General features: G+C 32.4%; 1 protein-coding gene across 1 annotated transcript; it reads right to left on the bottom strand.

Annotated features, from left to right (window-relative positions):
- Window positions 1-741: 741 nt before the first annotated feature.
- On the bottom strand, window positions 742-7,671 carry LOC11434133 (DEAD-box ATP-dependent RNA helicase 38). Its single transcript, XM_003590377.4, has 8 exons — window positions 7,287-7,671; window positions 6,890-7,183; window positions 5,746-5,973; window positions 4,685-4,750; window positions 2,832-3,239; window positions 2,593-2,722; window positions 1,406-1,491; window positions 742-1,244 (listed from the first exon to the last, which is right to left on the bottom strand). The coding sequence occupies exons 1-8, from the start codon at window positions 7,485-7,487 to the stop codon at window positions 1,182-1,184; spliced, it is 1,476 nt and encodes a 491-aa protein (XP_003590425.1). The 5' UTR covers window positions 7,488-7,671; the 3' UTR covers window positions 742-1,181.
- Between the last annotated feature and the right edge of the window lie 6,348 nt (window positions 7,672-14,019).

Genomic DNA, 14,019 nt, shown 5'->3' with positions numbered 1-14,019 from the left:
GTATGAATTCAAGCATTTATGACAATTCGATATCCGCTGCAATTTGTGGCATATTAATCAATAATTGGGGCAAAGTAATATGAAAGTTGATTGCATTTTTCTTATAAATGTAAACATGTAATGGAAGACAAGGAATAATGGTCTTGCCTTGTTTATCAATTTTATATTTTACCAGTTCTTGAAATTTACCCTTCATCCAGTACAATACCGTATCTTTAGACAATCTCTTAAAATTATAAACATTCTCTTAAAATTATAAACATGTAAACATTTATATAAATTAAATAGAAGGGAGTGTCAATTGATATATATATATATATATATATCGAGATGGTTCATGAACCAAACGAATTGAGTCAAACATAGTTCAAGTTCAACTCGTTTATTTAACGAACTTAACTTTGAGCTCAAGTTCGGCTCATTTAGTTCATGGACCAAGTTCAACGAATTAATTATCGAATCAAGTCTTAAACTATTTTCAAGTTGGTTCAATTCATTGTCAGCCCTAGTTAGGATATTAATTGTTATGTTAGCATTTTTCTTCTTGTCAGAACTTGAACACTAGACCATAGACCATTTAACTCTTTAAAACTATTTGTCCTTTTAATATAACAAATGCAACACTTATTAATTTTGTTTTCATTATTAAACCCTTTATTATTGTATTTCAACCCACATGAGATGACTACTTCACTTACTACTGCTACTAAAATGATCATTATCTTATAAACTTTGCAAAACTTAAAGTGAAACTTTTTTAATAGTGAAATCAACACAAATAATCATTATCTTATAAACTTTGCAAAACTTAAAAGAACGCCTAAAATGAGACGAAGGGAGTAACATTTTTGTTTTTAAATTACTGTTGTCTCAACTCCCAAAATTTATCCGCATAAACCACTCATACAGAATATACTAGTATACCATGGATTCTTTCAACAACGAAAAAGGGAGATAAAAAAGCTAGTCCAAAGTTTGTCCGCACATTTGAACTCGAAACTGAAGACAGCAAAGCAGCGTCCATACCATAATAAACATTGAAGCCAAACTCTCCATCACCAAAACTTAAACCAGACTGTATATCCATGCAAAATAATTCATCAAAGTGTGGCATAGATATGCTGTAATCCAGAAATTCAGGAGACCAACACAGCTTACAAGATCCTTCAACTTTTACAGATTCAAAACAGTAAACCAGCTTCTTTAAGAGCAACTTTATAATCTTCAACACTTCTGTCTTTCACCTACATCCAGTGACATTAACAAAATGATTTACATAAGATGCATATCTTCATAACCCTTTGCACATGCATACAAAGTGTTCGAATTTTAAAGATCCGATTTTCTGCATTATGCTGAATGGAATATCATAATCATAATCCAAGTACATTATCAATTAGCGTACCTCTTTTATATAGGTGCCAAAATGTTTTTCAATCTTTGACAAGGTCTTTTCATCCCTTTCACCACATATCAGGTTAAATACAGCCCCTATTCAATCAAATGAAACAAATGTAAGAAAAACATGGTATTTGCACCACCACTGAAAATAACGTGCATAACTTACTGGGGCTGAAATTACAATTTGACTTCCTTTAGAAAATGCTAAAATATAGGCCAAACAAAATACCAAAGGCTAGCTCAGATCAGGGGTAAGATTGCCCAAGCCTTTATAAAAAATCCCCCTAGCCATATATCTAGTTGAAGTGGGTGCCAGTCAAACCCCCAGAGTTGGACATATGGAGAGTAAAATTTAGACATCAATGGACAACTCTATCAGGTTTCAGATAAGCTCTAATACCGTGTTGGAATTTATACCTAACTAAACTAGCTCAAGGGAAATGACTGGCCAAATCTTATAACGATAGAGTACTTTGGTCATATCTCTTACCAATGTGGAATCTTTAAATATTGATAGAAACCCAAGAACGGGATAGTATAAAATGAGTGTATAATTTCCTACATGAGAATAATTACAAGAGTTTCTTCTTGTAATCCCCAGAGCAAAGTATCTCAAAAGTGAGTTAACTCTCACTCTGCCCAACCCACAAGGTTCCTAACAGAATATATGTTGAATGCATCCCCTCTTGCTATCCCACCAAAGCAGGGTCAATCAGTCCAACAAGGGGTCTGCAAGATTAGGTTTGTGGGACATGAAAATGCAGCTCACAGAAATGATTCCAGACACAGCCATATTTATACACTTTGTCTAGAATTTCTCGAGCACAAAATAACATTTGCTATCCACATATACAAAACCCTTAAAATATTACTAGATAGATTAGAGAAATAATAGGATCGCCATCTATTTTACAACCAATGAAACATGGTGGCAACAACACTTTCTTTGAGGAAAATAACACCAACAAAAGATTTGGGGTCAGAGTTTGCTCTTAGAATTATAATATATGGGAAGAGCATGGCTAAATTACTGCAATGTGAGATATGTAATGTTTGGCTTAAACAAGCTCAACTAAAAATATTAACATGACGCTCACTTGTTACAATAATATAGTAATTTACTTATGATAACTACACACACCAAGCAGGCAGTTTACTACACAACACTAAGCAGACAGATTAAGAACTTACCCTTGCGCCCAAATCGCCCAGCCCTACCAACCCTGTGCAAATACACCTCATAATCAGGCTCTTGTTCATGGCCATGGGTGTACTCAGCAGCGTACTTCAGTGGAAGATCATAGTTTATAACCAAATTAACCTAAACAATGCAATGGAAGGATGCATCAAGAAAAAGAAAAAAAAAAAGGAAAAAAAAAGTTTAAACACACATAAAGAGAAAGACACACAGAGATGGACCAAATGAGCACCTGTTGCTGATCAAAGCCACGGGCAAGAACATCAGTCGATATAAGAACCTGAGTCAAACCATCTTTGAACTCTTTGACGATTTTGTCTCTATCAACATGGTCAAGAGCACCTTGTATGGAAGTGACCTCATAGCCTAAATCAACAAGAGCTTTGTGCAACATTTTTGCACTATTTCTAGTGCGCACAAATATAATAGTTTGCCCCACATTCTCTCCTAGTTCAAATATATAATTTTTAATCACGTCAATTTTAACAAGCTCATCAGGAACAAGAACTTTGTACTGTTTTACTGCATCTAAAGATAGCTCCTCTTTCTTCACAAAAAGTTCATTATGCTCCTTTTTCCCAACAACCCTTGTAGCAAAATTCTTGACAGTTTCATTAAATGTAGCAGAAAACAGAAGAACCTGCAAAAACACAAGCCAATCAAAAAATTCTTAGTGGATAAACAACGCTAGAAAAGCAAATGTAACACATAAAGAGCACACACAAACATTTGAAATCTTTAAGTCTGATATGATTCTAATAGTTTCTATCTAGAAAACAAAATTGTATTAGTGAAGATCTAGATCAATAGATAAATGAAAAGTGAAATCCTTCCAGTCAAGGACGAATCCTCTTTAGCCCCAAGCTATAAGCCGAAATAGGAAAATACAACCAGAGGATCAATTTTCTGTTACAGTCTTATAGAAGAAATTTCAAGAGACAAAAAATATGAAAAGAAAATGGAGCAAGCTCCTTAAAAGATAACAATTAGGAAAACAAGATCAAACAAGGTAATGCAGGTAAACTGATAAAAAAAAGAAATTGTTCCTCAGTACAGCCTAACCAACCGCCTATTACCACCTTAAAATGCTCTGCACCCACCTTCGGTTATGCACCTCCTAAGTCCTAAATAATAATTCTGCATCCTTGCCTGATTTCCGTATCCTCTCTCCCGCTCCCTCATTGCCACATGTCTATCCTGCTATTATTCAATATCTCGTCCCACCAACTCCTCTTGTGCAGCATGTTTTTTCCTCTCATAGCACTTGCAGGAATTTATCCTACTGTGGCTCAATATCTTTTTCCTGCATCCACCTGCCCTTCTTACCATAAACTTGCATAATGGGCCTATCAATATCCCCCCAACCAGTTTCATCTTGTTCTCAAGTTGAAATTCACGGAAGACTGTTAATAACAGCATTATCCTCCCCAATGTATTCTCATGATCTGGCAGCATGTGGGTTCAAACCAGTCTCGTCCCTTCTTTCATGTATCCTTCTCTTTCTTTTATTGTGTCATGCTTTTCTTCACTTCACCTAATCTCATATTTTGTTGTTGTACCTTACTTGAATGTAAATTGTAGTAATGAATTGGCCATTTTATGTGCGGGAACGCGCAAAACATCATTCGGGTGAATATAATAAACTGCAAAAACATCTTACTGTTTTCTCTTCTCATATAATAAGATGAATGGATGGCATGCGGTGCATTTTAATAACATTTTTCACAGATTATAGAAAGGGCTTAGATAGAGCTCGATTTTGATCATGCTTTCCTAATGGATGGCAATCATAAACTGACACATCGTCATTTAAAAATTAGGAAAGATTTAGAAATTAAAGAGTTGGACAGAAATATGGTTTATGATAGAACATTATGGCGTAATTTGATCCATGTAGCCGACCATGCTTAGTGGGAAAAGGCTTGGTTGTTGGTGGTTGTTTGACACATTATATAATGAAAAATGATGATGTAGATGTTGCCTTATTCTACACGGCCTGTTCAGATTAAATCTATGCAAGAATTTCTTGTATGAAAGGAAATGTCATACATGCAAGCACACTAAGCAAGAGAGAGATCAACAAACCTGACAGCTTGAATTGAATTTCTCTATTTCTTTTATTATTCTCAGAGAATCATCTCTAAATCCATCCTGCAACAGCACAGTTTTACAGTTATTAAGCAAATGAAGGCACGTTATATTTAGCAACTAAATCCTGCTAAAAATAAAGAAAAGGAAAAAACGCATGACAAATTAAACCAAAACAATTCCCTGAACCAAAAACTGGATCCAAGTATGTCCTGTATATTTACTTTGAAGTTTTTGATTAACTTGGAAGTAATTACTGGCTAGAACTACATATAAGAAGATGTGTTTGATAGCAACCTCTTCCCTTTACCCATCACAAGGGGAGAGTCATCTTAATCTTAATATCTATAAAAGCACTTGGTCTTTAGGCATTTTTCATGCCATTTCTGCAAAGGGCATTCAAGTCATTCTCCCAGTGGTCCACCCAACAAATAACCAATCACAAATAAGTTTTAAGCTGTTTCATAAGTGGTAAACCTATATGCAGATTAAACGCCCTTTAGCAATGCAACATCAGCTCTTAATGTCAGCACCTTTCCATAGTCCATAAGAGTATTAGCACCAAATGGTACTGAGTAAGTTTAGTTTGAAAGATCAAATCAATCGATTCATTGCAAACATTAATGAATTGAAAAGGAACTCTCATCGATGAAGAGTGCTTCTATTGTTGTTGTTGCAACTATTTGCAAGGTTAAAAAAACTCATTGACTTTTTTTTTAATTAAAAAAAAAAAACTCATTTACTCTTTTTTTTTAATAAAAAAAAAACTCATTTACTAGTTGCAGCAAATTAGAAATCAAATAATAATTCATTCATTGCTTAGTTTCTTCAATTAATAATTCCTGAATCATAACTCAATTGCTCGTCGCACAGGTCTACGCTGTAGTCATCTATTCAATAACCCAATCAGGGTATAACTAATTCTCCGAATACTTAATTAACTGTAGTCATCTATTCAATAACCCAATCAGGGTATAACTAATTCTCCGAATACTTAATTAATGAAAGATAGAATGGCTGTACTTGTACGTAAGCCTATTTAGACTGAAAAAGTTTACCTCAGCAAGCATTTGATCCGCCTCGTCAAAAACGAGAATCTTCAATTTTGTCACTCCAAGTTTCTTATAAGTAATCAAATTCTTCATTGTGCCAGGAGTACCAATAACAACCTGAGCCATAATAGGCGCCCTTTTCATTACCGGAATTGAATCTCTTCTGTCCATAGGAACTGCACATTCTGAGCTAATCCCCGTGTACTTCCCCATCTTACGGAGAACCTCAATGTTCTAACACACAACACAGCAAATAACAAACAGGCCACATTGTTCAACACAGGCTATTATGAAACAAGAATAATCAAATTAAATCAAACCAAATAAAGGACTATTTGAATAACTCATCTACTAGCATAAGCATTTGTGAAACTGTTTGAAAGAGCTTATGGAGTCAGCTTATGATATTTCCATATGTGGTTTTCATCTTATTTTCATATAAGCTCTCAAGGATAGGATAGTATTTTATATGAAAAGAATATGACTTTATTTATAGCCTGTTTGTTACAACTTAATCCCCTTTTTTGAAAAAACTTAATCACCCTTGGAAGTTTCCATCTGCTTGGTATGGATTCTTAAGAATTTTAAATCTGAAAGTAATCTAAAAACTGCTTCAAATGAGAAGTTGTTTTTAGTAGCTTCTCTTAAAAACGTTTTCTTATAACTGATTAATTAAGGACGTATTTGTTTTTAATTTTTTTAGAAGAAAAAAAAAAAACACTTTTGTCATATACAAGTGTTTGTTTAGGATTTTATTTAACAATCATGTTTGACTAAAATGAAAAGCTATTACGATTAACTTTTTCCAAAATCAATTTTTTTCAAAAACAAGGAGGTAAACAAATGAACAAGTTCAAAACCATTTTTCAAAAAAGTGATTTTTATGGGCAGTATGCAGACAGAAATAGCTTCAGACTTTTTTTTTTAAATCTCTAAATAACACAAAATATATATTTTTCTTGTTTTCGTAAACAAACACGAAACAGCTTCTGCTTTTTAAAAAAACTAATTGAGTATCAAAATAACTCTTTCTATAATCTGCAACAAACAGTCCCCTAATCTATTATAGATATAGCTTATACGTAACACTATAAACCCTTAACTACGTTATTTATCCAAACAGGGCATAAAGATAAAAACATCATCTAACCTGAATAGCCAACTCTCTAGTAGGACAAATACATAGAGCTTGAGGAGCTTGCAAATTGGGATCAACCCTACTAAGCATCCCAAGATTAAAACAAGTAGTTTTTCCAGAACCATTATGTGCTTGAGCAATCAAATCCCTATGTGGAGGATTAAGAATCATGGGCAAACTCTTAGCTTGAATTTTGCTAGGTTTTTCAAACTTCATCTCCACATATAATCCCTTCAAAAGCTCCGGCGAGAGAGATAATTCTTCGAAGGTCGTCGCGGATGTGTAAGGAGTGTCTCCAGCTGTAACCTGCACCAAAATTCATAAACCCTAAGTGAAATTCAGTTTCAATTTTGAAATTCTGGGCGAGATTTGAAATTGAAAGGGAGAAGAGAGGATAAAGATGACGAACCGCTGTAATGTTGGAGTCGTCGGGATCGTCTAGAGATTTAGAAAGGGATTTGTTTTCTTCGTCGATGGTTAATTCATTGACGTTGAGGGAAGATGTTTCGTCGGCGGCGGAGGTGGAGGTTTGATTGGTTTCTTCATCGGCTTGATCGGCCCAGCTTTTGGTTGTAGGCGGTGGAGGAGAGGTGGTGGAAGGTTCTGACATGGTGAAGAGTTGAAGCTCCGGTGGGTTAGGGTTACGGAGGAAGGAGAGGTTCTGCGATGTGTGTTACTGTAATACTGTTACTGTTGAGGAGTGTTCGCGACTTGGGGGTAATAAATGTTGCGTCAAAAGAAAGCACATTCAAATCTTAAAAGGGATTCGTGTTCAATGCACCGATAGTCAAAAATCCTTTTGATAGTTTTATATTGTTTTTGATGAAATTGATTGTGTTATATTCCTCCGTTTCTATTTATAAATAAAAAAATAATAAAATAAAAAATTGATTTATTGAATAATTGATATATTTAGTCTATATTCTAAATCAAATAAATTAATTAGTTAATAAATCTAATAAAATTAATTGATTTTTGTAAATATGACCGACAAGAGTATAAAATATATATATTCGGTTTGTACAAAAATAAACTAGATATATTGGATAAGTATTATAAATAAGAAGAATGCTAACTATTGCGCCAAGGATATTGGTTAAGCAATTGAAACAAGTAAGTTTTTAATAAAAAATAAATAATATAAGCATTATTTGGCCAAATGTAACATCTTACATTTCCAAGACAAAACTTCTACGTCAGAATTTCTTAACCATTGCGGCACTGGTTAGTAAGACCCTATAAACAAAAATCTACATTTTAAATCCATTGAATTAATAATGTATATGGTATTTATGATAGGTCACAAACATTATTTAATAAATAAATCTAAAATGTTGATTTTTACTTATAATAGTGATCATATGGTGTATATATTTGCTAACGGATGCCATGGCGTACAGGTTAAACGGTTCTCACATATAAATTTTGTCTTCAAAATGTAAATTTTTATTTTAATGAAGTGATAATTACATTACTTATTTATATAAACCTACATGTTTTGATTCCTTAACTAGTGTCCCTCGAACACCAGTTAGTATTCTCCGTATTTTTATAAAAGAGAGACCAATTATAGATTTGTGTCTTAGGGTGTGTTTGGTTCAGCTTTGGATATAATTGATTATGGCATAATTGATTCTGACATAATTGATTTGAGGGAATTGATTTATGTTTGGATACGATAATATAGAATTTGATTAAATAGAATGAATGTTTTTTTTTTGAACAAATGAAAATGATATTCAAACACAACGGTAGACTCTCCCGCACAAGGTGTGCAATAGGACAATCACCGCTAAATATTTACAAGTCAAAGTGCTGCAAAAGGAGCACCAACCAAAAATAATAAAGATTACACCCTAACACCAAAGCAAAGAAACGGCTGGTTACACCGGTCGTGGTAACTATAAGCAAAATTAGCCTTTTTAGTTTTCAACCATAAGAATGACAGACGCTGATTTTTTTCAATAGACATTAAAGGATTAGAAGCCGAATTTTGAAATACACGGCTGTTGCGATCCTTCCATATCATCCAAACAGTTGCGAACCAAATAATGAAAAGGTAGTGGTGTGTAAAGTGAGGCATAGCCGTCGTCTTGGTGAACTGAATAAAGTGGTGTCGAAGATCACCTGATAGCACTGATGAAATACCTAACCATTTCCACACATTAAACCACAAGTTACTTGCAAGGGTGCAATGCAAAAATAAATGATTAGTTGTTTCAGATGAATCGCAGCCTACAGAGCAAGCCAAATCCGTCGATGCAAGAATACCTCGACGACCCAAGTTATCTTTAGTCGGAAGTCTGTTTTAGAGAAGACGCCACACCATCAAAGAGACTTTTGAAGGAATCTGCTTATGCCAAATGTCAGCAATCGAAGACCTATCGGCAATGTCGTCTTGTTTGGATTGTTTTGATCAAAATCACTTTTGAATCTATAATTACTAAAATAGACATAGTTAAATACAAATAAATGGACATAGTTTTGAATATATGTGCAATATTAAATGTAAATATATTATTTAATTTAAATAAATAATTTTTTATATATTAATTTAAAAATTAATAAATATCATCATTAAACCAAAAATTTTAACAGACTATTTGTTCTATGTATTTCATATTTTTTGATAAAAAATATATAAGTTAAACAATAATAATAGAGCTAGTTGCGAAAAATGATAAATATAGCGTAAAAGAAAAATACAGTAAATCTGAACGGAAAAACCGTAAAGAAAAATCTAAAATTTGGTAACTCCTGACCATAAATATCTTTTAGGTTTAATTTGATTCGTTAATTTTTTTTATTAAATTTGGTTCATCAAATTAAATACAAATCAAAGAGAAGGAGAATTGATAAAGGACAATAAAGGAAAATAATGGATTGTAATAATTAAAAGGCAAAATTATACTTTTAGTCCCTTAACTTAATTTTAGGTAACAGTTTGGTCCTTTTGAAGTAGATAAAATAGTCACAAGGAAGGGGAGGTTTGAATTGTGACCCTTTAAAAATTAAACCTGTAACTTAAAATTGATTCTCAAGTTGAAACTTGGAATGATTAAGTTAACAGCAGACTTCAGAACATTCTGATGTCTGAGTGCAAAAACAGTTTAATAAAGTAAATGTGTTTGTGTGTGTTGTGTATGCAATAAGTAAAGAGTATAGGGAAGAGAGAATAAACACACAGAGAATTTATAGTGGTTCCCCCAATGTGGGTTAGTCCACTCCTCACAATCTTGTGAGAGTTTCCACTATGATGCTTGAGATAACCTCTCAAATCCTGCACCTTACAATCTTTGTTCACCTGAACAATTACAATTATGTATTCTCTAAGCCTCAGCAGGCTTGCACCTTGTTGCTAAGTTAACCACTTAGACTTTTACAACCTTTGCTCAAACTAACACTTTAGTACCCCTAAAGCTAGATGAGACTTTGTTACAATTTGTATGGAGGTTGAATGTTTGTGAATCAAACAAAGGAGAAGGAAGAAGTTATCTTTCAGATAACAAAGAGTATTGATTTGCACTAAGTAAACGAAAGCCTTCGAGATTGATCAATTTCAGTTTTGCAAGAGCTTCAAACAATCTTTGTTGTTTTCTTGTATGCTTTGCAATGGTGCAAGTAATGTTGAGCCTTTGATCTCTATTTATAGAGTCTTTGGGCTCATATAGCCGTTGTAAGATGACCAATGGTGTTATGCCACGTGTCCTGGGCCCCACAAGCTTTTACTTGAAAATCTGGGTGAACATCAGAATGTTGTTGAGTTCCCAGGATGAACATCAGAATGTTGCTGTGTTCTTCATCAGAATGTTTGATATTCATGATGTTCTTCATCTGGGTTCATCAAGGATGAGTGTCAGATGAGTTTCTGGGTCCATTCCATACGTGACATGAGGTATGTTCAAGTTTTATCCTTCAAAAGTTACTTCTCCATATGCATCAAAAGTTGCTTGAAAAAGTAGGATAAAGTTGAAACAAATATGTCTTGGATTTGGTGCAAGAGAGAGAGGATAGTGGATCTGCAATCTTCAGGCCCATGCTTAAAGGAGATTTGCTTGATTCATCTCAGAGTACACGTTATCTCTGACGCAAGATCTCCTTTTGCTAGCTTTTCCATCTTTCCACCAACTACACTGTTCATGGCTGGAAGCATGTGCAGAAGTGAACATTCTGATATCAGAATGTTCCATTTGTTCTTACTTTAGGTTGATTTGTAAGACTTAACTTTTAATGTAATCAAACCTAATAGTAAGATACAACTGAAGTGCAGTGAATGCATCATCTAGGACAATATTCTCTTTGGAATATTCTTAGTGCTTTAATGTTCATAGTCTTGGATGAACATTAAAGATCCTTTTGACATAGTTCCTTGTCCATGCCTTTATTTGTTGATAGATCCATGTAGATGTACTTTTCTGGACCTTTTATTCATGTCAAGTGTACTTGCATGCTCTTCATGTTCTTGATGAATTATGGGTTGCTTATGAACAACCTTCTGAACTATCATCAGAACGTTCTGATCAACATTCTGAACTAACTTTCTGAACTTCAGAATTAGTTCATGGATTCAATGTCTTTTGATTTTATGCATCTTGGTATGATTCAAACCTTGTTCCTGTCTTAGTGAAAACACTCAAGAGCACAAGTTAAATACCAAGGAATGAATCAAAGTCCATTTAATCCTTAATCATTAAAGTTTATTATCTTTAAAATTAATTAGGGATTTTGCCTCAACACCTTTATATTTTTTTCATTTCAATTTGGTCATTTTTGTTCATTTTCATATACATTTTTAAGCTTAAATTCATGATTTTATTTTCTTATGGTCTTCCAGTCTTCAAATCTATAATAATTTTCTCTGTTTGCATAAGAATATTAGATTTGAAGCTTGAAAATGTATATGAAAATGGACAAAAAAGACCAAGTTCAAATGAAAAAAAGATAAAGGACCAAACTGTTACATGAAATTAAGTTAAGGGACTAAAAATGTAATTTTGCCTAATTAAAATATAAAATTTAATGGAGAATTGATTTTAGTTAACTCAAAAACTAGGAATTGTAGCTTCAGTCAAAATCGCTTTTGAAGAAGAGAATTGCTTTTATAAAGCTGAACCAAACATGTCAAAAATTGCCTTTTTTAAATCTCCAGCTCTAGAATTGCTTCTAGACTAAAAATAAGCCGAACCAAACAAGCACTTAGAATCAATGAATTTTTTTAATTAAAAACTAAGAACAATATGGCAAATTATTTTAGGGCTCATCTATCTTATCTATTTGTAATAGTTAATTTCTTTATATTTTCTTTGTCTCGTTCAAATCTTTTATCTTATTTATTTGTAATACTTGAATCATTTATTTATTTTTTTGTACCGTTTAAATTCTTTATATGTTAAAACGTGTGCAAGTTAGTCATTTTTCTATTTTTTTTATTACAAAAAAGTGTTGAGTTGGCTTGCCACGTGTGATATAATAATAGTTTTTATTATAGATAATTTTTTATTGTAAAAAAACTCAGAAAAAACAAATACTCATATTCATATTATTCTTCATATGTTCATATGTTCATGAACTTCACCATCATTGTATTTTTCATCAAACTCATAAAATTTAAATAAAAACACCAAGTTTTATTGTCTCGACTCAAAACCTAGAAAACACCAACCATAATAATCATATCTCGCTAGCCTCATCAATATTTTTTTTATAATATTTAGGGTCGATGTTGCATACACATCAGACACGATTTTTTACCATCTTTAAAGTATCGGGGCTCCATGTCGTTTTCAATATCGATTTTTTTGTCAAAATTTTCAATATCGGTATGTTCAGTAGACGTTGCAATTTTAATTTCCAGTAGAAGTTCACGTAAGTGTCCTTAATTTTTTGCAAAAGATGAACTATATATTTCAAAGACACTGTTATAATCTCCATGTGAATGTGATCCACCACACCATAATAAATTTGATTTTTATATCATGCTTTGGTAGATGTATAACATAAACAATTACTAACAACTAACAAGAGTTAGAGTGTCTCTTTTCATATGGATTGGGATGTCAATACTGAATTAATTTTTTTTTTGTTTGTTTTGGTGATTCATTCTCTGTTTTCCGAACTCTGTTATACTAGCTATCTACCAGAAGGCTCTATATAATGGATGTCGTTAACGAGTGATTTAAGAACGGTTTTTAAGAATTCTTAATTAAACAAATATTTATAGAAAAAATTAAATAGTTTAATTTTCAATGCATTGAATATATCAATCTTTATAAAAATTTACTTTTTAAAGATTGTTAAGGAGTAACTTTAGGACACGTTTTTAAGACACTCGTTAGTATTTATCTTATATTAATAATATATCACCATCATCATACAATCTATAATTCATTCTGAAAAATTCTACCAACTTAATAAAGATTTAACACAAAGATAATGTTAGCAACACTATTTTAACACTTGTTTTCTTCTTCTAATATTTACTTTTTTATTGAATAAATACAGGTGAGTCCTACTATTTTTAAAATGGTTCCACAAAAAATGGTAAAATCATATGCATTTCAATCGATAAAATAGTGAATATCTAAAAAATGTATATTAAAATAAGGGTTATTAGCATTACTTTTTAACTCAAATATCAACAAAATGCACGTCAATAGTCGGACTTTGTTTTTCTTAGTGAAACAAGTTTAATCTTCTCTATAATCTCTCTTTTTCTTCATCTATCGGAAATGAGTTAATTTGAGTCAATTTTTTTTAATATGAAATCATCCATACACACCGTTTTTTTTTATATATGATATTTTTGTTATTTCGTCGTCTAACTACAACGTAGTTAGAGTTTCTTGTCTTGTTGTTTCAATTAACCGATAGTTCCATTTCAATTCATTACAAATTCAATAAAATATGACTTGAACATCAATGTTTGATGACACGAGCATTCTGATCACTTTAATTTTGTAAATATTTTACCATTTTACATTGTTAACTTAGATGATGTAAGCTTATTCATATACTAATTCTTTTCAATTTTATCGCATGAGATATGTGTTATCTTCGATGTAATTTACAAATTCAAATGGATGAATATAAAAAGGTAAAACAATGTCACAAGAAATGATAGGTGGTCATACAATAATTGATTA

This window comes from Medicago truncatula, chromosome 1, assembly GCF_003473485.1.
Source record: "Medicago truncatula cultivar Jemalong A17 chromosome 1, MtrunA17r5.0-ANR, whole genome shotgun sequence".
NCBI classification, from domain to species: domain Eukaryota; kingdom Viridiplantae; phylum Streptophyta; class Magnoliopsida; order Fabales; family Fabaceae; genus Medicago; species Medicago truncatula.
The sequence above is the reverse complement of the archived record's forward strand: the minus strand, read 5'-3'. Positions and strand labels throughout refer to the sequence as shown.